At 37.2% G+C, this 26,708-nt stretch overlaps 1 protein-coding gene across 10 annotated transcripts in view; it reads right to left on the reverse strand.

Moving 5' to 3' along the window:
• Nucleotides 1-26,708, reverse strand: part of OXCT1 (3-oxoacid CoA-transferase 1) — a 169,846-nt gene that overhangs the window by 71,476 nt on the left and 71,662 nt on the right. For all 10 annotated transcript variants that reach the window (XR_014061356.1, XR_014061357.1, XR_014061355.1 and 7 more), the window contains 6 exons: nt 14,733-14,840; nt 13,359-13,473; nt 10,576-10,670; nt 8,848-8,896; nt 2,623-2,695; nt 1,936-2,011 (listed from right to left, as the gene is read on the reverse strand). Coding sequence is in view for 6 of the 10 variants with exons in the window: in XM_081517565.1 (XP_081373691.1) it covers nt 1,936-2,011; nt 2,623-2,695; nt 8,848-8,896; nt 10,576-10,670; nt 13,359-13,473; nt 14,733-14,840 (516 nt within the window). In the remaining 4 variants the exon portion in view is untranslated. The remainder of the gene's footprint in view (nt 1-1,935; nt 2,012-2,622; nt 2,696-8,847; nt 8,897-10,575; nt 10,671-13,358; nt 13,474-14,732; nt 14,841-26,708) is intronic.

The following is a 26,708-nucleotide window of genomic DNA, read 5'->3' on the forward strand; positions in this document are numbered from 1 at the left end:
TAGATCCAGTCCTTTGCAAACTCATGAGTTCCAAACTGTATTAGGAAAATTACAAAGTAATAAACATTGATGTTTTAATCATTCACAGGAATCTTCTTAGGATATGTAAAACCATGATACCTGTTGGAAAATCTTTCCTACAAATGACAACTACATAATGCATACTTTCACCATGAGAGCTTCCAGCCTCACTGTGGGCTAAATCATAACAAAAACAATTTGTATAGTAGCTTGTTAAAGATGTCCAAGTTCCCTGAAAGCAAAAATGTGTTGGACATGTTTCTGTGATTTTAAAACTCACTAATAGTCCAGAGAAATAGACTCTACTTTGAACTCTCTTGCTTCTGTTCATAGTAACCAATCCTCTTCCATCCTCTGCCAGGCATCTCCAACTTCTCCTTCTAAATAATAACAGCCCATTTATCTAGCATATACTGTGTCAAGGTCTCCATTATGTCCTATAACCTTAGAGTTAGGGCTAAAACTCAGGGCTTGCTATTTTATGCTCCTTCTACTACCCTCTATTAGCCTTTTTCTAAAATTTGAAAAGAGAAATATACTCTGACTTTCTACCAAATAAACATTCCTATAAAGTATCAATCTGACTTACTGTATAATGCTCAGGAGACCCCCTGATTTCTTCAAAGCCTCCAAAAGTTGCCAACTCTTATAACTATGGCTAATTTAGAATAACAATATAATCCATAATTTGCTAAGTGTTCTTACTATTAATGGGTCAATGATAGTTTCCATTTACATTTTAAATATGATGGATGATCATTTTTTAATACACTCAAACTTGGTTTTCAAATGTGGTTACATATCATCACCATATAGGACTGCTTTTAAAATGACCAGTTCACAGGTTATATCCCAGATTAAACTGGAAACTAATGATGGGCCAGAGGCATCACCATTTTTAAAAATTCCTAGGTGCTTCCAACATGCAACCAAGTTTGAAAACCAGAGCTGTAATAATAATTGAAATTTTAAAATAATGTTTCAAGAGATCATAGTTCAAAAAAGCTAAACTAATACAATCTCTACCATTGTTATCAACTACATTAATTCACCCTCCTCAAAAAATGAGCGGGGAAAACTAAGAAATTTAAAAAAACAAAAAACCTTATTATATAGAACACCAACCTCAGTTAAACAAAATATTTTTTAGCTCAAGCTCCAGAGAAACACACAGAAATCTTTAAAGATACACATTAAAAGAGTAACTTGAAAAAAATGAGCTTATAATCATGGACACTCGTTGTTTGCCTACACATATAAAGAACCACACTCTGGAATGTAAAGAACTACATTCATAAATCAACTGATTATAGTTTTTTTTCCAAAGCTAATTTCAAGAGGTTTCTTCCTTGATTTAGATCCTTAGTAAGTGAAAACTGTTTGCATTTCACAGACATGTTTAAGTATCACAGGTTTTGTATTCGGTAATAGAAGACAATGTGATTGAGTACTCATGGGGTCACATGACTAATTAAGAGAGGATTTTAACCACTGTGAATAAGAAAATAATATAATTAACATAAAATTAATGAACATATTAATTACTCTTTCTAGTTATAAGGCTTAATTATAATAAATATTTGTATTTTTTACTTTTATTAGAGTATAATTAACCCATATTTTTTACGTTCTGAGAAAGTTCTCTGTTTTTCTAGGGAAAATTATGCCTTGATTCTGATCTTATCTATTTTTAGTTCCAATTACATAGTAAACTGGCAAAGCTAAATATTTTTCAAGAGAATTAGAAACTTGATTTTTATAAAATTTGAAATAAGAAATACATATTAGAATATTTATTTTTGTAACAATTATATTTGCACTCATAGCAATCTGACAAGATTTTTCTTAATATTAATACTTCAAAAACAATTATTCTAACCCAGGCATAATTCAGAAGAAAACACGCTTACTTACAGGTATCATCCAGTTAGCCAGGTCACCATGTTTGGAAACCTGCATGGCTCCTAGCATTGTTAGATTGACATGTCCCCTGAGAAAGATAGAGAAGAAATATAAAGCAAACTTCCATTTTTTATGTCCCTTTTGCTTGAAATGGCCAGCAATTAAATAATCCTACTCCCCCTGCCCCCAAATATATTTGCTCTCCTCCAACCAACACTTGATTTCCAAATAGATTGGCTTCAAGCTAATGTAGAAAAATAACTATTAAGAGTTCTTTTAAAAAATTATAGCCTATATTGTCTCCAAAAACAAATTAAAAACAGGTGTACACAGTGAGTTTGTTTCCTTTGGTGAGGGAGAATGTGGCTCGATTTGAAAGCAAACACTAGCTAGAAAATGAAAACACAGTTTGTAGAAAATGTTAGGATCCTCACAAAGAGCCTCAAAAACATTTACTTCAGTTTAGTTGGCACACAGACATATATTCCACTTTGAAGTTTCTTTTAATAATCACGGGCTGCATGCTCCAATTGCCAACATTCAATGTGAATAATTTCACATCTTGGTGCAGCCAAGCAAGTCCATGATCATTTTCCGGCTGGGAGAGGTGGTTATGTTTCGGAGTCTTGCTAACAGACTCAGGGATGACTCAGCTCATTCCACACCGTGGGAAACATGAGGGGCTCCGTTATTACATACCCTCTAATCATCGCAAATGATTCATCGCTGGAGAAATAAGAGGCTCCTGGAAGAACAGTAACTGTTTCCTTGCCTACACACACACACACAAACACAGGGAAAACAGAAGAAAGAAAAGGCTATTAGATTTCTAAGAGCAGAAATCATGGTGGAGACAGAGGTCTATACCTTCTCTATTTCATACAGAACTAAGTGTCCCTTAACCAAAACGCAGCAACAACAGGGGTCTGGGGGGACACAATGGGAACTGTCAATCTACGAAGACAAGTGTTTTGTCACTAACATTGTTCAGATTTGCCCTTGCGTGGGGATAATGAAAAGCAGACCAACTGTTCATTTTATTATTGTTTTGAAATTCTCTACAGACAATGCACTTCTCTGTTGCCTATTATTACATAACCATCTCTGTCTCCCACCAGACCCAGTCCCTTCACAAGCCCCTATTAAATGCTAATAGGAGTACAGAAGAAAGGGGTTCCTGGGATGCACCTGTCAGAACCCAATGCTACTGTAAATCACTGGACCGAAACGTTGTAGAATAAACATGAAGAAATACAGCTTGAAGGGAATGACGCAGGAGATGCTTCTTAAATATTTCTTAAAAATCAACGAATAATTGAGAAAGAGAGGTTTCACCTAATTCCTTAATGTCACTGAGCCTGAATCTCTTCTTTCAACCTCTCTCTCTCTCTGCTTCATCTTTCTGCCCTTGCTTTGGTAAATTTCTATTAATAACCAGAAAAAGTCCTCTTAGAAGGACCTCTCCCAACACTTACATCCCCTAATAAAAACTCAAAACTAGAAAAGTTCTTCAAGGTCATCCAATCCCTACACAAGCAATAATATAACCTAACTCAAACTTGAGCTGCTTAGTTCTTGTGACCTGTCTGTCTATTCAGGAGCTTCAGGTACCTAGGAGATGCTTCTGGTCTCAACAGAAAAGTGTTCACGTGCCACTCTGCCAAAGGTTAAGTCAACTGTCTGAGGACACTGCATGCCACTGCCCCAGTGTAATAGGGCAGACAAGAAGAAGGGGAAGAAAAGTGATTCCAAGACTGGAATAGAGCAAAGCTCTTGGACACAACAGGACCAGAGTGATCTGCCTATGCCCAGATGTGAAACAGCTGTCCCCTCAACTTCTCAAGTCATGTCCAAGAGCTAACTTCACCAATATCACCCTCCATCTGAGCTCACATATAGAGCATGACTATCTATATCATGCTGAATTATTTACTGACCCCCCAAAAGTGTGATTCTAATCAAAGGAAACATTTTTACCTCTTTTAAAGGAACATAAAGCTATAAAGCTTTGGAAAATATTTTCTGGTGTGGTTAATAAGGGCTGGCTTGTAAACAGCACGTAAGATTTGGAGGATTAAATGAAATCATGCATGTAAAGCCCTTACTCTAGGACCTGGCACAGAGAAAGCACTCTGTGAATATTAATTTTTAATATTATTTTCATTGTTATTCCTCACTCCAAACCTACTTGTGAAAAGACAATGCCATCAACCCTCTAGGGATAAATGCTACAGGGGCAAGCAATTAGCTTTTATGATACTGTTATATACCAGCGTGTGAACTCCAGGTTTCAGGACAAGCAGAATACAACTAAGCCTTATCCTAACACTACTTTCACATCCAGAAAATACAGCCCCTCTCCAGTCCTGTGAGATGGAGAGGCAAAGAAGAACTTGTAGGCTGAAAATGCAAAACAAACAAACAAAAATCTCAATTCTTTGTTCTCTACGTGATAAACCAAAATGACTTCCAAAGGGCTATCTCTACTGGCTGGCAGTACATAGAAGGCATTATTTACCACTTACTGTAAAGGAAACTCTGAGATCAGTGCACAGAGAGCTTCCGATCTCCCCATCTGATTTATCAAGAATAGTATTTTTTAAAGAGCCCAGAAAATAATTCTTATGAAAGTTATTGTCAGGCCCCCTGTAATAATATATTCTGGCATCTCATAAATATATTCTTTGAAAAAAAAGTTAATTTTCATCATTTTTAACATCCCCAAATCTAAATAAAAATAGGGTATCCTAAAGTTAATATCAATGCTTTTCAAATACAGTGTCCTAATTTGGTTAAATAATTATAATCAATAATACAATCAATATCTTAAAGAAAACAGGCTTCCTTATTCAGCTTTTCCTAATTATTTGTCTCCTTCAACTTTCCTCTGTATATGTCTATATCCTCTCATGATATTCAGGCAATAGAATTATCCAATTTCATGGTTATTGAGTCATTTGCCTCATGACATAACAGGTCATTCACTCAATATCAAGTAAATGTTTACTCTGTGCCTTAAACAAAATGCAGATGCCCTAAACAAATGGTTCTCAAACACTCATCAGAATCACATGGAGGGCTTATAAAAACACAGACTGTTGAGCACAACTCCCAGAGTTTGAGAATTTTCATCTCTAAGAAGTCCCCAGTGATGGGGATGCCAATGCTGTGGCTTTGAAAACCACACTTTGAGAACCACTGCCCTAAGCATGGGTTTCCCAGGTGGGTAAAGAATCTGCTTGCAGTGCAGGAGATAGGTTCAATCCCTGGATAGGGAAGATCCCTTGGAGGAGGGCACAGCAACCTACTTCAGTATGCTTGCCTGGAGAATCCCACGGACAGGGGAGACTTGAGGGCTACAGTCCATAGGGTCGCAAAGAGTCGGACATGACTGTAGCAACCAAGCAAGCATGCACGCTCTAAACAAAAGGAACACAATACCCAGCAAGAGAGATGAATATACACAAATAATAGCAAGGCAAAATGTGGTATGCTTATGAGATGTTAAATGTGTTGTGGGTTTAAAGGAGAAGCACTTCTGAGCCGCAAGAGGATTTGGAGAGGACAAATGAACTAGGACTTGAAGGATAGGCATTACTGATAAAGAGATGGTGATGTAAAAGGAAGGGATAGAACGAAACAAAAAAGGAAGGGCACTGAAAGAGCTAAGTCATGGAGGAAGGAAACAACAGATAGAGCAGTTCAGTATGGGTGGACTCGGTCATAGCAAAAGATAAATCTGGAAAGGTCAATCACAATCGTTAGAGAGATCCTGAATGTGGTACTATTTGTACTTTAGACTGCAGGCCTGTAATTCTTCAGATGTGGCACACAGACCTCTAGAGCAGATACTACTGATGCTGGGGGCTGGGCTGGAAACTGCTCTGATTATTGCAGGATACTTAACAGCATCCCTGGCCTCTGCATACTAAATGCCAGTAACACTGGCCCTCCAGACATTGTCAAATGTCCCCAAAAAGGTGAAATCACCCCTCTTCCCCATTGAAAGCCACTGCTCTAGAGGCACATGCAGGAAACAAGGATATTCAAAAGCCATGAGATTAACATGGTTCTTTCTAAGTCATCATTGTTGTTTAGTTGCTAAGTCTTTCTAAGTAGTTTTTTAATCAAAAGGTAGGGAAGCCTGGCATGTTGCAGTCTATGGGTTCACACAGTCAGACACGACTTAGCGACTGAACAATGAACAAGAAGTCATTAAAAACATTTTGATATTAAAATAAGAAAAATATTAAGAAATAAGAAAGAATGCAAAATGCACATTAATATGAAAGCTAACATGAGATTTATTAGAAATTTCACAATTGCACTAGGATACTGCATATCTTCCTGAGACCTCAGAAATGTTCTAAATGCTGCCTTCTGTACCTTTGTAAACTCTCAAGTTATCAGTGGATGTAGCTGAATGTGCAGAGTAAAAGGCCTGGGGCCAAGAGCAGGAGACTACATGTGGATCTGTCCCTAGCAACCTGATCTTGAGCACATCACTTCACTTTTCTGGGCTTCAGTTTCCCAACATGTATAAAAAGTTTTCACTTGAGGCTCAAATGATATATTGATCATATATGTGAAAAAATATGCTGTAAACTATGTGGTTCTATACAAGTGGTCATTCATTGTTACACAACGATATAACATTATTTTGAAAAAAGGATCCTTAGAAATAGTTCTAATTATTATTTTAATACATTTATTATGCCCAGAAACATAACTCTCTGTCTTTGTTCTAACAGATTTCTATGAAAATCCTTTCAAATCCTTTCAAATAGGCTAATCTTCCTGGTAATGTCCAAACTTGGGGAGTTGAGGAAAATATCAATTTATATTCTGGGTTCTGGAGTTCAAAGTATTTCCCCTCTAACTTAGCTCCAAAGTCAAAAGCATCATAAATCCCAAAAAGGACTTCGATGACAGAGATAGAATACTATTAAACTGATTTGCAGCCTGGCTTCCCAAAAGCAATGAATTCTGGTTTTACAAAGTACTTTAAGATTATATATGGTATTTCAGAAGTTGAAATCTAAAACTGGTGGCTTCATTAGGATTGAGCTAGTTTTAAGCTCAATGGAATCAGAAATGTCTACTCTCCAATGATGTCATTGAAAAGATTAACTACTTTCCAAAGAAAGTGGGTTTTATGAGCTCAAGCCTGAAATTTGGAAAATGGAGTTATTCATTTTGCAAATAACTCACTAACATCATAAATTAATTAAACCAAGCAGCAAATATTTTCACAGATCAATGAGCTATTGCTAAAGGGTATAGTACAATTAAATCACAGCCTTGGTTAAATGTCATTGCTTTATCACAGTGCGCCTTTCAGAGTTATGTCGTGTTAACTAATTTAACTATTCAACAAGAGCTGTTTTACTTCCAAAAATCCTAAGTATTAAACATCAATTCTACTTGGCAGCTGGCCTTTATACTCGGTTCCTGTTGCTTCTCTTCAGAAATTTACACATACTATTTTTGAATGCAAAGTAAGAATTATACTTTTGTGGGGGTAGAGTGAATAGGAGTAAAAGAAGGATAAAGAAAATCATGTTGGAATATAAAAATTAGCTTCTTATAGGAAGCTCCAGTCTAAGGAAAATCTTTAGCTCCAACATGGTGGCAGTACTGCCTCAAGTACGAGCAATGATGGTGGCCAAAAGGTCTGACCTGTTTTTCCTCCTCCTCCAAGCTGCTGCAAGGTGTGACTCTCTGTCCCAGTCAAATAAAAGGCTAACAATAAAAGGCAAAGCATATGAATACCAGAACATAAGATAAGACGGGCTAGAGTTCCCAATTCAAAGAAACTCTGTATTTATCAGCTATATCACTAGGTTGCAATGAGTAGCAGAGTACATCCTTAAGTACCCTTGAAGATTTGAAGGATGCTCTACTAACCAGCATTCTTGCCTGGGAACTCCCATGGACGGAGGGGTCTGGCCAGCTACAATCCATGGGGTCACAATAGAGTTGGACACGACTTAGCAACTAATCAACAAACAACTCCTAACTCTGATGTCAATTAGAGCAGCAACCCTCAACCTTTTGAGCACTAGCGACTAGTTTCATTGAAGACAATTCTTCCATGGACCGGAGGGTAGAGGGAAGATTTCAGGATTATTCAAGCATATTACATTTATTGTGCATTTTATTTCTATTATTATTACATCAGTTCCACCTCAGATCATCAGGTATTGGATCCTAGTGGTTAGGGACCCCTGGATTAGAGGACAGAATGTATCACCCACGACAAAAATCCCAGAGCCCCAGATCTTGGTTTTGGCTACTACTATGGATCCACTTCCCACCTTCTCATCATGAGAAGACAGATCTGTTTCAGCCTGGGGTCAGCCAATTGAAGGCACAAACAGGAGATACAGCAGAGAAGACCCCCATTCTCACCCTCACTCAGGTTTCTGCAAGATGGTTGTGTTCCTCCACAAAGACCCTGGATCCTGTCTGGTGACCCTCTCCTACTGTTGCCCCATAAGGCCCAGGGGTGATAAAAACTCCCTGTGGTACCTCAACATCCTTTCTGGTTTGCCTTAACCCTGTTTACACCCCTGTAAACTATCCTCTCCTTTAATTTTCCTCGTTACCCCACCTGAGAGCATTCTCTGTGCACAGTCAGGATGGCGCCTGATTGACCCACCAAAGCTCCTGCCATTTCATGTAGCCCCTCCTGCAATTTCCCCTATATCTTACTCTGCCCTAAATAGGGGAGACCTCTGATGGGCAAACAGACCAAGATGGCACTGGGAAGGCTTCTCTCGCCTCCTCCATGTAAAGTACAGTGCATATTCTCCAGGAAACATCAAAGAATCAAGCCTAACTCCTTACTCTAATATCATTTGGCAGAGAAAGAAACTAATAGCAAAGGAAAATGCTGGAAGAACATGTAATGAGTTATTTTACCTGCATTGATTAGATCTGCATCAACTTCATTTTTTAATGGGTATGGACCCTGTCAAACAAAGCACATGTCCAGTTAGGAAAAGAAGTTTCTCACTGAATCACACACTAAAACTTTAACGCAAACAACTTCATTTAAAACCTTAGGAAATGATTATCAGAAGACTTGAGGTGAACCTTTTCAAAGTAATCCTGATGTTTTCATGGCTCTGTTTCTCACATTGGTTAGCTTTTTCTATGCTAATAACTGTGATCGGGTAAGTGAAAAATAGTTTCTTCAAACTACCAAAGTCTGAAAGAAATGTTAAACTATTGGAAATACAGGTCAATAAAAAGTAATTATTTAGTATCTACTATGCAGTCTATGCTATTCACAAATCTTCCTGGTAGTACATCAATGAATACAAACTAAATGGCTACTTTATTGGGCTAGAAGGATCTGAAGAAGCAAGTCTCATCTTTTTGATACCCTTATTTTCCCTTTGACTGGTAATCCTAAGTTTTTATTTTTTATGTATTTGTATAAACCATCTCTAATAACTTGAATAGGGCGAGTAGTTTCATAACATAACATATATTAAACTAAAAGAGAGGAAATAGAAAAAGAGAAAAGAAAAGGTCTAAGAGCCAAGAAAGAGGAAATAGTGGCTGTGAAACTTTAACATACTTTCAAAAATTGGGATCAAAAATGTATTGTTTAAATAAACTGAAATGGTAACTAATGTTTAGACCTGTGTAAATTTTTCTTTAAACAGTGATCTTAGGTACACATACCAACTTATTTCCCTTGTCTTCAAAATGAGGGATCTGGTCACTCTAGATAATCTTTAAGATACCTGAAAAATGTGAGTCTTTGCAGTATGAACCTGTTTTTATCCAGACTATTACCATTTCTGTGTTTTTGAAAATAGTTACAATTATTGCTTCAATCAGAATCAACTACATGCTCATGACCATAATTTATATTTTAAATGCTGGATATACATTTTCCATATGTACGATCTGTACTGCATTAACAGTTAAGATCTACTGAGAAACAATAAAAGATTAGGAATATTATAAATTGTCAGACTATAAGTAATCTCTGCCATAATTAATAAGTAAATAAAAGTTATTCAGGAAGCTAAAGTATTTAATTTTATTTTATGTTAAATAAATATTAAAATAAAAGGAATGGTCAAATTCTACAAGAATATTGAGCCCATTTGAAAAGTTATTCTTGAAAAAGGGAAAATTCTACCCTTTTGAACAACATGGCCTCAAAATGATTATTACATGAGAACTTTTCCAATTAGCCAACTGTCAAAAAATGTCCTATTCTAAAGGATCAATAGAAATGTTACTCTTCAGCTTCTCATGCTGAGACTTGCTGATTTTTACTTAGTGTAGAATTATTAATAACCTTCATTATCTTGTGCAATCACACAAAGGTTAATAATAGCTACCTGAACAGGCTGGTTTGAGGTCTCTGAAGTGGGTACAATAGGAGAGATGGAAGCTCATACAGTGATAAATGAGGAGCGATTGAAAAGCTCATGGAGTCAGGAAACTACCATCTACTCCATAAAATATGACAGGACATGTTCATTAGTACTACCATTTTATGGAAAAAGTTAAACATTTTATTATGAGGATAAAGAGAAAGAAAAATAAGATTGGAAAATCTAAGCTAACAACTCTAAGAAGACTGCACTATATAAAATATCTTATTTTCCATCAAGACTGTCTTACCAAACCCAGGACTCCATTTTCACTTTGCAGATGGACAGTCATATTGGGGCTGATATAGTTGCTGGCCAGAAGTGGTATTCCTATGCCCAAATTGGCTGGAATAAAAGATGTTAAGGTCCAAAATACAAAAGGGAGAGAGATTATGTCATAAATCTTCTACATGAATAAATCTGCACAGAAGCGTTTAAAGGCATTTTTTCTGAATGTATTCTCCCACCACTCTCTAGGTATTATTTTGCGATTTTTTCAAAAAGAAAATCTCTCAAATAATCACAGCTTTCGCCATGAAGATATCAAAGTAGTGGCTTCAGAAAATGAATCACAAGGTCATTTTTATTGTAAGACACATTTAGCAAATTTGGATTGTATTATGACTTATATACTATGTATTAGGACTAATGTATTATGATATATATACTATGACTGCTGACTGATGTAACACAGCCTGAGCTTTGTTTAAAAGCATTTTTCACTGTTCGAAACTCCAACTGAGACTAAAGATTATTAAAGTATTCTACAAGGGGCTTCTGTGTTTGAATTTTAACAAAGTTTTCTGACAACACCAAAATGTCTACTAAATTGTATGGATTCCTTTGGGTCACTGTACTAACATCCATTGGTAACTGAATCTTCTCTAAGATATAAACAGGATGGTGAGGATGCTTAAGTTTCAGTGAATACATCTGAGTCCATCTATTATAAAGAAGCTGTGCTACAGCAACAAAGTGCTAACTGACTGGGATTAGCAGATGCCTACTATTATATACAGAATGGATAAAATACAAGGTCCTACTGTACAGCACAGGGAACTATATTCAATATCCTATGACAAACCATAATGGAAAATAACCTGTAAAAGAATCTATGTATGCATAACTGAGTCACTTTGCTGTGCAGTAGAAATTAAATATAACACTGTAAGTCAACTGTACTTCAATAAATTTTTTTTTAAAAGAGCTAACTGAGGCTATTAAACCTTCTTCAGACGATCAAAGTCCTGACTTATATGCAGTGGTGTGAATTTGATTCCTCCTCTCAAGATCAAAGCAGCTAACCAGATCAGAAATACTGACTGACTGTGGGAATTCCCTGGCATCCAGTGGTTAGGACTTGGCATTTTCACTGCTGTGGGCCTGGGCTTGATTCCTGGTCGGGGAACTAAGATTCCACAAGCTATGCAGCACGGGCCAAAAGAAAAAGAACAACTGACACTGTCTAGAACAGCTGTCCATGCTGTCCACTACTGCACACCACAGACCTTGACAGAATTAAAGAATAACAGTACTCTGATGAGATTCTAATAACAGGGAGTGCTTTAAGAATCAAGGCCAAATAAGATAAAGTTTGCATATGGTACCATATTATAAACTACGGCCAGCAAAACAACCCAATGTGCCAGGTCACCTCTAGTGAGTATAGTGAGTCTACGAAGCTATGATGATAGGTACTTGGATTACCTCCTACCAAACCATCTAGCGTAGAGTTAACTGTGTTTCTCACAGTGATGCATTAACACATTGAGGTACTGATTCCATTATGAGCAGGTTATTTTCAAGAAAGGACAATCCAAGTTACAAGTTTTATACTTCAACTCTCTTATCATATGCTGCAATTTTCAGTTCTTTGATATTATTTAGTGAGTCAAATACCAGAGAGAAAAAAGTCCATGCAATTTGGGTTGAAAAAGAGTAGGTGCTGTGGAAAGACCATTATATGAACTGACTTGCAAATATTTTTTCATAGGCAATCCAATGACAGTGAATAAAGGATACCTAGAAGAGAAGCTAATACATCTAAAATCAGAGTTATCATATAGTCAGTGTTAAAAATTTCAGTGGTAAACCAGTTGACTGGAGGTAAAAAGAAAACCCACAGATAAGCTTTCATTTGCTCAGTCAATTTGGTTGACTCTGTATCTTGCTGATATGGGAGCTGAAAAAGGAGGCACTATAATATTCTCTTCCCTGTGTGAATTCCCACCACAAACCAATGCATAAACTGAAAGATTGAAAAAAAAATGAAGTGATGGAGGTAAAAAGAAAGTAAAAAAAAAGGGAGTTTTCCCAGTCAATATCAGTCTGAAAGAAGGTTTTTATGGACTAGAGGAAATTCAGAGAATGGATACACATGTCATGTTTCGACCTCCTGTCCCAGGACTTTAAGTATGGCTTTACTGTATTCACCATTCAACAAATATTTACCTTATACAAACAGACTCTGACATTTAAACACATTCAAAATCCAAACACTTTATCTACCCCTTTCTTGACAAAGTATCTAAAGCAGAATTTGAATCATTCATTGAATACAAAACATCAGACATAAAAGGGTACACTCACAGGGATCTTTGTCATGGGAAACAAGAGGCTGTTAAGAAGTTGGATCTTATGTTTCAAATGAGTATGTAAATGTCAGAACACAGAGAAAGCAAATAGCATTGGTTATAACTAGTACTTCTGAGATTTTAAACCCTCATCTTGGGTAATCTCTTTTCCCAATTAACTTTAGCCAAATGCCAAATTGAACTGAAATTCACTGTATATCAGAGAATAGCTAGGCAAATTTTCAGTCACTATTTTGCTTCAAGAAGGTAAAAGGGTTATAATTCTAATTTCATTTATCTTTATATCTTTAGGTTATATGCCACATTTTGTAAAAATTGATCAATTGCTTTAGAAGCTACAATGGACTAGAAAAGAATCCCTATGCAGGAAGTCTAGTAATCTGATGAATATGTAAAAAGGGCTAAGTCTTTGCTCAGCCGCAGAAGGAATAAAGGATACCATACATGCCATCCTCAAATTCAAGAGCTGCCCGCTTGATGATACGCTCCCTGACATTATCTCCAGGTTTACCAGATGTGGTTTTTACATCTTCCTCTTTCCGGATTGATAAACGCTTTAAAATAAACAGAAATAAATTATTCATGGTTGAGGTATGCCTTGTATTTTATCACTGCTGAAATATAAAACTGTATTGGAAAAAATTTTAACTCTCCCCCATTACTAACAGGAAGCAAATCTGCAATATAATATAGATGGGATTTTTTTAACAACAGAAGAGTAACATGGATGACATTTGATGACAGAAATAATTCTTTAGGAAGTAAGTGAAAGGTCAAATTTGTTTGAAGAGTAAGAAACACTTGTTCTCTCTCTGAAGCGAATAATTCCTCTGTTATTGTCACACTGAGTGCTACTACCGTTAGTCTTAAGAGTCCTAAAACTGAATTCTCCTCAGGTGCTCAGGGATGGAGCTGGAACAAATAAAACAAACAGACCTTTCGACTGTTTTTTTGTGGGGCTGTCAGAATGTGTTTACCAAGTATTGCTGTTGCCAATCGCCTATTTCCACCTGCAGAGTCAAGACTGGTTTTGCTATAAATGCATCACAGAAATCACAGAAATATCCAGAAACCAGACAGAAAACTATTTCCATCACTAGATCTCCTTGACACAGACTCTGGTCCCTGTTTGCAAATGTCCTCTTTTTGATCTCTGGCCCCTGACATTAGTTTTAGATTGCAGAGTGTCTTCCTGTTTGATGTCAACAGGTAGAGGGCATCTCTGAATCTCTGGTATCTCTTACTGCTTATCTATTCGGTTGCTGATCCCTACACATTTCTGAATCTTAATATCGACTCTGATCCAGCTGATCTTCATGCTCTCAGTAGCCTTAGTATACCTCCAATGCTCCTGGTAGCCTCTCCTTACCATGATCTCATATCTATCCACCAGCTGCCCAGAGCCCAACACTTGTGGGAAAACATGCAAAGATATCAAGATAGTTAGCTCTGAACACTCAAACACTAAGAGTCCTACAGGGGTAAAGCAACGAAAGACCTGACTATTGTTCTCTGTCTTGCAGGACAGCCATCCAAAACTATGCATTATAAATTAGAACAGTTACAAAAGCCTGGAAGACACAGTCTAGGGAATCATGTAACTTAGTGATATATATGTTGTAAACACAAGGCACTGCTAAGCTTGACAATCACACAGATGTCCCCTTAAGATGGACACATGAGAAGCTTCTATTAAGATTCAGAGCAAGACTTCCTGTTCAGCTTTAATTCCTCATCATCTGGAATAGCTCCAGGGACCCATCTCTCTGACAGTCAGATCCATAAATACTGACAAACAAGGTAAATCAATTACCTCAATTCTTTTCTCATATTTTTCTCCCTTTATAAGGCGATGTACATAAATCTTAGGAATATGAATGTCTTCTGGGGCAAATGATCCAATATCGACAATTTCTTCAACCTAAGCAAAGAGAAAAACATTTTAAATTAAATAATTGGAGTTTAAATTGAATATTTTTATTAAAAAAAATGAAGAATATGCATCTTTACCTCCAACTTAGGTTGGACATACAATGTAAAATATATATATTTATATACATACAAATATACATTTATAATTCTACATATACATCAGAGAGAAAGAATACACACATACATACATATACACAAACTTCTAGACCCACAAAAAGAAGAAATTCAAATACATGGCCTGAACATAAAACACAGAACATAAAGTTCTGGAACTTTACTTAAAACAGCCTCAGCTACAAATTTGTCAAATGTTTGTCAGTACAGCTGCTTGAACTTTCACAAATTGCAGCTCAACTATGCAAAATTTGAAAGCACATCCCTTAAATCCAGATTTTCAAAATTAATGGAAATTTATCATATCAAAGACAAAAATCTGTAACAACATCTGCTTGGTCAATTGCTTTTTAAATATAGACACAAATGCTATTTGTAACCATTTTTAATTATTCCTGTTATTAGCTTCCTAGGATCGTGATAGAACTGCAATTGCTGAAATAATTTCACTTTAAGATTGATCATTAATTTCAATATGGAAATTTGAAAAAGAAAATATTAACTAACTAGAAACTCTAAAAATTAAAGTTATTCATAGAGCAAAAGGGTACTTTATAGCAATACCAAATGTCCCAAGTCAGTCAGTCTGCTATTTTAAAACTCATTTTTAAAAAGAACAAAAGAAATAATTTTTTATATCAACATTAAAAAAAAAACCCTCAGAGTAAAAAGGATCAAGAAAAACTAAGATCAACATTGTTGAGATCAAAAAATTATCTTTCTGGTGCCAAGAAAAAATATTATCTTGAAGACTGAGAGTACTCAGTTTAATAGATGTCACACCCAAAGCAAAGAGCTATCTGCAAAGGAAATGACTTGTACAAAGGGAGTTGTATTATACTTGTCTCCTAAACTAGTAATTGAACTCTTCAGAAGTTTTTGAGGTTAAGCACCCCTCTTTATGCTATTCTACCATGTATGCCCAAGCCATACTCCTCCCACAATGAAAGAATAATGGGGATTAACAAGAGTCAATTTCATTATAATGCACTGCTCTCAAACAGCTGAAAAAAAACAGGACAAGGTACATAAAAACCATCTTCTCTGATCAAACAAAAACTCCAAGGAAGAGTCAGTAACCGTGGGAATCCAAAAATGAAGTAGTGAGCGAAAGTGAAGCTGCTCAGTCGTGTCCAACTCTTTGCAACCCCATGGACTATAGCCCACCAGGCTTCTCCGTCCATGGGATTTTCCAGGCAAGAGTACTGGAGTGGGTTGCCATTTCCTTCTCCAGGGGATCTTCTCAACCCAGGGATCAAACCTAGGTCTCCTGCGTTGCAGGCAGACGCTTTACCCTCTGAGCCACCTGTATATCTAATATTCATCTGAGAATGAATCAGGGGGAGGCAGGGGGCTCCCCATCACTGTGCTCTGTATCTTTTCCTCCAAATTTCTCTATACTCTGATATATCAAGAACACAGCCCTCACTTTTTACATATCCATCAGGTTATTAGGCCTCCTGCATATTGATTCTTTTTTAATCTACTGCAATCAAAGTATAGATCAGGTAAACAGGATGTGGATATAGGAAATGCAGAGTAACTAAGCATTACTTCCACCTCTTCAACAAGCCAGAAATTTCAGCCATTAGGGTTCATTCACATTTTATACTTATTCAACTCAAGCCTTCAAAGAAATTCTTGACTTTAAAAAATTTATCCTGAGGATATTATTCTAAGGATATATATGAAGCCATTATACTGAGGATATGTGTGAAGAAATACTGGCCACAGCATTTGTTAAAATAATATTGAGTTGGGGCTTCCCTGGTGATCTACTGGTCAAGAATCTGCCTGCCAAGGCAAGGGACACAGGTTCAATTCCTGGTCCAGGAAGACCTCACACGCCATGGAGCAACTAAGCCTGTGAGCCACAACTACTGAGCCAGTGCTCTGAGCCACAACTGTTTAAGCCCATGAACCTAGAGCAGCCCATACTCCACAACAGGAGAAGCCACCACAATGAGAAGCCCACGCACGGCAATTAGAGCACAGCTACCCTCATGTCGCAACTAGAGAAAGCCTGAGCACTGCAATGAAGACTCAGGGCAGCCAAAGACACACACACACAAAATGTTTTTAACTGAGTTGGCAACAACCTAAAGGATCAACAATAGAATAACACTAAAATATATATGGTATCGGGTTCAGTCTCAGGGTTGGGAAGATCCCCTGGAGAAGGGAATGGCAACCCATTCCACTATTCTTGCCTGGAGCATTCCATGGACAGAGGAGCCTGCTGGGCTACAGTCCATGGGATCACAGAGTTGGACATGACTGAGAGACTAATATATTGGCTCAAACAATTATTTATATATCTACCAAAACCAGGAGGAAAAACCAAAGGAAACTAGTACTGAAATGTTAATTTTTATCCCTAGGTAACAGTACAAGTTATTTCTGTTTAATTTTACTTTTATAATCAAGAGGTGAAAAACCTGCAAGTTTTTTTTTTTTTTTAAAGTTGCAATAGACATCAAGTAGATGGTTCCAAAACTAGGTAATACATAAGTGGAGGATGTAATAAATTGCTTAGTTAGCTATGTATCAAAAGGACATGTTAAAAAGAAAATAGAGCCCTAAAAACTGTGGTTTCTAAAGTCTAAAAACATTATGAAATTTAAGTTAAGAAAACACTTGTTGTTTACATTTTTGAAGAAAATGCAAATTATTCTCACTGCCTTACTTTGTTCCAAAAGATCAGGCCCTCTTAGCTCTTGCTTGAATTACTGCATCAGCTTCCTAACTGGTTTCCCTGCAACAATCCTTCAGCAGAAGCAAGAAACACACGGGGAAAGAAAAGAAGTAATACTTCTCACTTAGCCAAAAATGTTGATGGTAACCAATCTCTACTTTCTTCTGGGTTCCATCGGAAAAAGTTCTGACAAAAAAACACCAAATAAAGACCAATTTTCTTTACCAAGGGCAACTATATCATGATTTTCACAACAAACAAAGTGAAAGAATGTGTCCCAGTAAAACAACTCCAATGAAAAGCAAGAATCTGGTTAAGCGTAATCAGTTCCAGGCTTTGTCATCCTAATAGGTATGATTTTCATCTTGTCAAAAATGCACGGGCAGCATTTGTCAAAACAATATCAACACTCAACAGGATTGAAAACTGTACAAAAGTCAAAGCTTTCTCAGAGTTGGTTAGCATAGTTAATCACAGAGGAAGAAAATATTTGAAGTATAAACCCAAAGAAGAAAACATATGTTTTCAGACAATCTGTCAAAAGAGTTTACCAAAAAAAAAAAAAACCTGAAGAGGCAGAACTATCTTAATGTTAGCAACTGAAGGATTCTGTGCTGATTTTGTGTGATCTTGAAAAAGAACAAATGGGGAGAGAGGGAAGGGTCTGGTGAGATCAGACAAAAACATAAGAGTCAAAGGAAATCTGAAAAGAAAAAGATGAAGAGAATGAGCTTGTTAAGGAAGAAGTAAAAATAAAAGCTCATAAGAGCACTCACTAAGCATGGCAGAAATGTACCTCATGAAATCAGAAGTGGGTAAGACAAGAGAAGAAAGAACAAAGAAAAAGCCTCAGTGCACAGCAATGAGCATGTTTAAGAGTCCTTAGACAAGATCAAAATGGAGGAGAGGTGGTAGCTAAGAGCAATGCAGGCTTCTCCCTGGCACGATGCACAGTTCTTATGCAGCCATCTGGTACATCCAGAAATCCGGACACTTGAGGCTTCTCTAATTAGTACTTGTCTTCAGTTATTAGCAGGAAAAGAGAGGCCAGTGAATGTTAATTATTATTGATTTGAACTTTGTTTTAAAAGGTTGCTTTCTCTGCCCTACACCCTTCCCACTTTGTAATTCTGCAAAAATTTATTTTAAAGCTCGGAGAAGGGTAAGAATTCATCCTCATGTGACAGTGTTTTTATTTTTCCTTGGCAAACATTATTTATATCTCAGGTAAGGCAACAGAGGAGCAGCAAGGTAATAGCCTCCTTATTTCTTATTTTATTTTAGTGACAATCTCAGTCGGTTATAGCCACAAAAGTGTGCCTAACCCTGAAGGCTGTTAGTGGAAAAAGCTGCACACCTGCAAACCTTAACATGTGAAATAAAGTGAGGTCTGAGGTGGGAGGAAGGGAAGGAATCACATTGCAGATTTATTCCTGAGTCATCTTAGCCTTCAGAAAGACTTAGGATGAATATTCTTCTCTTATCAGGAAACTTAAAAAGCAAGTAACAAGCAATAATGGCTAGAAACATTAAAAAAAAAAAAAAAAACTCAGTACCCAAATTAGCAAAAAAAAAAAAAAAAAAAAGAAAGCCTTGGAAGACTAGAAAAAGGGAGAAGGGAAGCAATGAGCAATAACAGAAAAATTTAGAAGATAGATGCAGAGGTGTTCTGTATACTACTTTAACCCAGGAAAACGGGGAAGAGAAGAGGAAATGTGGAGCAAAAGAAGAGTCGGCCTGAAGGGCGTCCTTCCCCACAAATCCAGCAGAGAAAAAACATCCAAAGGAGCAAGAAGGTGCATAGCTTCTTAATAAGCTCCATGCTAGGGAGTAATTTGACTACTACAAAAATATAATAGAAAACGGCATGAAAGCTGAAGAGGCCTGGAAAAATACATGGGGTCTTAGGTGTCTTTATAGAAAGGCACAAAAACCGAAAAGATGAGTGGCTATTAATGAAACTGCAGCCTTACAAACAGTTTTCAATATAACTGCATAGTCATTGAATGTTTCATGCCAATGGGCATTCTCCAACGTCTGGTGACAATAAGCTCAAAGACACAAGGTATGTCACGAAAACAGGCACAAGCCTGGGAAGCCACTGACCTAGCAATGATGAGACAAAATGTATTTAAAGTGATTTTAAAAGGAGAAACAATATCACACTAATGGCCATATAATCAAGAGTGCTCACCAAACTAAAGATGTAGATGGCATATTTTTTAACAGAAATGACAAAACTGGCTCAGAAACAAGAGAGTGATATAAAAGAGTGATATCATGGGAAATGTCAATTATTAGAACATCTTCTGTACATCATATTCTTCTGATAAATTCAATATTGCCTTCTGACAAATTCTATTTTTCAGAATGAAACAGTGAGAGAAACCATGATTCTGGACTTTTAACCAATAAATTCCTTGGTAAAGTAGAAATGATGGAAACCCTGAAAGAAAGTGACAATGTAAAATTGGAATTTGTAATAAGCCAGGAACTGAATCTTGGGTATGCACAAAAATGTATCCTGGTTTTTGAAGGGAGGTAGATTTTGAAAAGTTGAGAGGAAAAAAACAAACATCAGGATCAAGTGGTCAGAAACTGTAAATGATAGAAGCCTATGAGGGATCTAAGGTGCGCAAAACCCCCATTCTGACAGTATGAAAACAGATCATCTTGACAACGAGAACACGGTATACAAAGAAAGAATATGATAACATGGATAGCAATGTGTCTCCTCGTATTTTAAAAAGGCTATCTATGAACAGAAACAGACCCACAGACATAGAGAACGGACTTGTGGTTGCCAGGGGGAGAAGGAAGGGAGAGGGATGGACTGGGAATCTGGGGCTAGTAGATGCAAACTATTACATTTAGATGCAAACTATCACAGCAAGGTACTACTGTATAGCACGAGGAACTATATCCAATCTCCTGGGATAAAGCATAATGGAAAAGAATATAAAAAAGAATGAACATACGTGTACAACTAAGTCACTTTGCTGTCCAGCAGAAATGAGCACAATGTTGTAAATCAACTAAACTTCAATTAAAAAAAAAAAATCTCATAGAAAAGAGAGACATGCATGACCTAAGACAAAAGGAGGTCACGTGAAAATTTAATAGGTAGGTCAAAAAGTACAAATTGTAATGAGGTGAGTCCTGTCCAAATACTAAAGACGACGGAAGAGTGGTTTCTGGGGTGATTCTGTTGCTGCTGATGGGGAGTTCAGACATGGTCATCACAACCACTGGAGACAGGAGACAGAATAAAGCACAGCAGCTCAAGTCCATTTCACTTCTGACTTCAGCATCAGGGAGAAGAAAAGGGGAGAACCAATATGGCTAAGAAGGAACTGAATTCCAAGAAGATACACCTAGATTCTCCAAACTAATTCTAGGCTGTAGACCCACAAAAATTACAAGCCAGGATTCTTAAAGAGCCTGAAAATATGGTCACAGAATTACAGTCAAGTAAAAAATGGCACAGATGACAGCGTATGGAAAGGCAAATATACTCCTTTTCAAACTGGGGCTCTATTCACAGGAGTGCACTAATGAATTATTGAGACTTCACTGGTGGTCCAGGGGTTAAGACAACGCACTTTCATTGCAGGAAGCAAGGATTCGATTCCTGATCAGGGAACTAACAAACGGTCCATAAGGTCATAAACAGAGAAAAGAACATCATTAGACCCCAGGACAAGGTTTTTCCCACACCGAGCCCTGCCAAATGAACTTCATTAATTTGCAGATCTAGCTAGCGCATTGCTGAGTCAAGAGAAAAGCACACAGTATGATTTCACAAAGCACCTGACCAACTCCCTCCCGCTACAGTTTTACAGACATACTTTGAAAATGTGACTTGGTTTCATTCACTTTAAAATCAACAAATATGAATTAAGCACCTACCAGATACAACAATGAAGAAAACAGGGACCCTGCTCTGATGTACAGACAGAAAGATGACAAAAGAACCACGAAACTACTTGACGGCTTGACAAAGTCTTAGAGGCCTCTGATGCTGTGGTTCTTAACTTTGAGGGAAACAAGTACTTGCTTAAGAATCTGATGAAAGCTACAACATTTGTCCACACACAAAAATATTTCCTGACCTGTAAAACCCCTCTAAGGATTATGGAGGATTTGTCCATAAACATTCACGCATTTCTACCCTTCAGCCTCAGTGACACCTCACATTAGAAAAGGACCCCTATTCTAGCGCTTTTGTTACAGGGAAGAATAAAATCTGACGCAACGTTGCATTTGTTTTATTTTAACCTTTGCTTCTCACTGCTTTAGTTCACTAAAAGGATACTGTCTATACATAATGGCCTGCTTCTCTGCCTGGATGTTAAAGCAAAGTGCTATTATTCAGGACTCTGCCTGAATGTTAAACCAAAGTGCTATTATTCAGGACCCAGTCTACCCTTGGATGGTTACAGGAAGGAAAATAATTAACCCATCCCCTCCCCAAGTCTGGTCATTCCAGGAGACATTGCAAGATTAATGGCCATTTTATTTTACTTCCTCACTCCTTTCCCTAAGACTCTGATAAGATTGTTTTTTGGAGACACCAGTCTACCAGCTTTCTGAATAAAGTCATATTCCTTGCCTCAACAACTCCTCTCTGATTTATTGGCCTGTTGTGCGATGAGCAGAGCAAGCTTGGACTTGGTAACACTTTGGTGTCTTTGGTCCTATCCTGTTCAATATCTTTATCAAGCCCTTAAATGAAGACAGGGAATACATCCTGAGGTCACTGTGGTTAAGGGGCAAGGGTCTGGGTACAACAGACAATTCTGAACATACACATTCCCATTTGCGTCTTAGAAGACAATCTTAAGCTCATGACCTCCAAGTATTCAGCAAAAGTTTGAGCAAAAAAAAAAAAAAAAAAAAAATGATTAAGGAGCCCAACCAGTCTTTTAATGCTCCAAGAATAGTATGCTCTTGGAGAACACCTACACCACAGTTATAAAGAGTTTTTCCTTCCAATTAAAACAGGGTGCCTACCATATGTAAAACGAATAGCCAATGGGAATTTGCAGTACATCTCAGGCAACTCAAACAGGGGCTCTGTATCAACCTAGAGGGGTGGGATGGAAAGGGAAATGGGAGGCAGGTTCAAGAGGGAAGGGACATATGTATAATCTATGGCTGATTCATGTTGATGTTGGACAGAAAACAACAAAATTCTGTAAAGCAAGTATCCTTCAATTAAAAAATAAATTTTTTTGAAAATTAAAAGCAACAGCAACAGGGTGCCTAAGATAAAATGCTGTCTAGTTTTAATAGCAAGAATAGTTGTGCTTCGCTTGATCATTATTTTCCTTTAAATTACATGCACTATGAGGGGGGTGGAAAAACTAGAAGTTTGGCGTTACCATATACACTATTATATACAAAATAATCAACAAGGATTTACTGTATAGCACAGAGGAAAACAACAATATGGGAAAGACTAGAGATCTGTTCAAGAAAATTAGAGATACCCAGGGAACACTTCATGCAAAAATGGGCCCAATAAAGGACAGAAACAATAGGGACCTAACAGAAGCAGAAGAGATTAAGAAGAGGTGGCAAGAATACAAAGAACTATACAAAAAAAGATCTTAATGACCCAGATAACCACAATGGAGTGATCACTCACCTACAGCCAGACATCCTGGAGTGTGGAGTCAAGTGGGCCTTAGGAAGCATTACTATGAACAAAGCTAGTGGAAGTGATGGAATTCCAGCTGAACTATTTCAAATCCTAAAAGATGATGCTGTTAGAGTTCTGTACCCAATATGCCAGCAAATTTGGAAAACTCAGCAGTGGCCACAAGATTGGAAAAGGTTCCAATCCCAAAGAAGGGCAATGCCAAAGAATGTTCAAACTACTGCACAACTGCATGTGTGCGGTAATTTTCACATTATTTCAGATGATAGCAAGGCAGTGTTCAAAATCCTTCAGCTAGGCTTCAATAGTACATGAACTGAGAATTTTCAGATGTACAAGTTGCATTTGAAAAAGGCAGAGGAATCAGAGATCAAATTACAAACATCCACTGGATCACAGAGAAAGCAAGGGAATTTCAGGAAAACATATACTTCTGGCTCATTGAATACGCCAAAACCTTTGACAGTGCAGCTCACAACAAACTGTGGAAAATTCTTAAAGAGATAGGAATACCAGACCACCTTACCTGCCTCCCGAGAAACCTATATGCAGGTTAAGAAGCAACAGTTAGAACCGGACATGGAACAACGTGTTACAGACACAGTTCCAAATTGGGAAAGGAGTACGTAAAGGCTGTATATTGTCACCCTGCTTATTTAACTTCTATGTCTTTGTGACCCTATGGGCTGAGCCCACCAGACTCCTCTGTCCATGGGATTCTCCAGGCAAGAATACTGGAGTGGGTCGCCATGCCCTACTCATGGTATCTCTCAGACCCAGGGATTGAACCCCTGTCCCTTATGTCTCCTGCACTGGCAGGAGGATTTTTACCACTAGCACCACCTGGGAAGCCCTCTATGTAGAGTATATCATGTGAAATGCAAGGCTGGATGAATCACAAACTGGAATTAAGATTGCTGGGGGAAATATCAATAACCTCAGACATGCAGATGACACCACCCTAAAAGCAGAAACTGAAGAGGAACTAAAGAGCCTCTTGATGAAGGTCAAAGAGGAGAGTGAAAAAGCTGGCTTAAAACTCGACATTCAAATGAAGATCATGGCATCCAGTCCCATAACTTTATGGCAAATAGATGGAAAAACAATGGAAACAGTGACAGACTTTATTTTCTTGGGCTCCAAAGTCACTGCAGACAGGGACTGCAACCAGGAAATTAAAAGACACTTGCTCCTTGAAAGAAAAGCAATGACAAACCTAGACAGCATATTAAAAAGAAGAGACATCACTTTGCTGAGAAAGGTCCCATTTGGTCAAAACTACGGTTTTTCCAGTAGTCATGTTTGGATGTGAGAGTTGGACCATAAAGAAGGCTGAGTGCCAAAGAATTGATGCTTCTGAATTGTGGTGTTGGAGAAGACTCTTGAGAGTCCCTTGGACTGCGGGGAGATCCAACCAGTCTATCCTAAAGGAAATCAGTCCTGAATATTCATTGGAAGGACTGATGCTGTAGCTGAAGCTCTAATACTCTGGCCACCTGATGTGAAGAGCCAACTCACTGAAAAAGACCCTGACCTGATTCTGGGAAAGACTGAGGGCATGAGGAGAATGGGGAGACAGAGGATGAGATGGCTGGATGGCATCACCACCTCAATGGACATGAATTTGAACAAACTCTGGGAGATAGTAAAGGACATGGAAGCCCTGCATGCTGTAGTCCATGGGGTCGCAAAGAGTCAGACACGCCTGAGCAACTAAACAACAACAACAACAGGGAAATGAATGTTCTGTAATAACCTATATGGGAAAACAAATCTGAAAAACAATATATGTATATATAATTGAATCACTTTGCTGTACACCTCAAACTAAAACAACCTTGCAAATCAACTATACTCCAATAGAAAATAAAAAATAAATTAAAAAAATTAGATGTACTGCTAACTATACAAACAAGTCCTATAATTTTTATTTGATATCTTGTGCTTGCTATTACAGTATAATTTTTCAGTCTGGTCCTTGCTCCATTTTAAAGCCCTTCCATTGCTTTTCTTTCTTTGTAGAGCCCTACTTTTAACTGATGTTATCTTGTGTATTTTCTGTGCCTTATAAGCTACTTTACAATCTCGGGAACAAAATGTATAAAAATTAAACAGTATATTTATCAAACTGGAGAATGATGCAAGGCCAGAAAAAAATACTGATACAATGAAGATAGAAATGGCCTCTACTGGTTAAAAAAATAAAATAAGCCAATTAAATGAATGAAATTAAACAGGGATCAAAGTTAATATTCTAAAATAACACCTAGCCTCGTCATTTTTTCTAGGAAATAAAAGGGCTTAGCTAACTACCAGCAAAAACACTATAATATGACAAGGATACCCAGAGAACAATGAAATAATCTTCCTTTCTTGTTCAACCTGAGTTTATGATAATCACCTTCAACCTAATGTTCCTCATTACAAAACAAAAACACTTCTTTGTCCCTACAATGTCTCATTTAGAACCATGGGATGAGGTGGAAAATGGGATGAGTTTGAACTCATTAGGAGAAAAGCTTCACCGAAAATAATTCAATTTATTAAAACTGACTAGCAGCAAAATTAATAGGACATATTGATTAAAAAAAATAGTAAAAACATTACTTACTTCATGGACTGATCCAATAGTTTATGTAGAATTGAACTGTTTCTTAAACAAATTCAAATGCAGCTTATGATAAGTATTATTTTCATTTCCCCTGACTAATACAACATCCAGGCAGTCTAGACTATGATGGCATTCTGCCTTCACACTTGCTATTTAACCAAAAAATGCCAACCTTCACCAAGTATGTGATTTAATAACATTCAGTAAGAATTATAAATATCCAATTTTATTTGTCCTATCTTTTTCTAAAAGAAAACATTAGGCTGTAGCAAATCCAAAGAATAATTAAAATGAGAACATCTACCCAAAGGAATTAAAATACCTCCAACACATTCATTCAAAGCACCAGCCTTATCTATAATAGTAAGAAAAATTACACTATTATCACATACTCCAAGAAAAACAGCGAGACATGATAATAATTAATAGAATTAACTAGGAACAATTTTCAATGAAGAGAGTTATGGAGAAACAAGAAGAGAAAAAAAGTTTGTGCTGGGTTTTACAGCCACAGAAAAACTGCCTATTAGTGATATCAGCTAAAACTTTAAAAGGTTACTTTTTAAGACTGTTTCCTTCAGTTGGGGCCTGTTAATCATCCTTGGAGCTTTCTATAATGCAAGAACACAGTATTTAACACAGAAACTGCAAAGGAGAATTGGGCTAAACTCTTAACATTTCCAGAACACAGATAATAGCTGCTTAACCCAACAGGGATTGTGACTTGAATTCAGTTTGTGAAAGAGTCAATTCTTAAATTTAAAATCATTTAGCA

This window comes from Giraffa tippelskirchi, chromosome 8, assembly GCF_054371585.1.
Source record: "Giraffa tippelskirchi isolate mGirTip1 chromosome 8, T2T-mGirTip1v1.2.pri, whole genome shotgun sequence".
Lineage (NCBI taxonomy): Eukaryota > Metazoa > Chordata > Mammalia > Artiodactyla > Giraffidae > Giraffa > Giraffa tippelskirchi.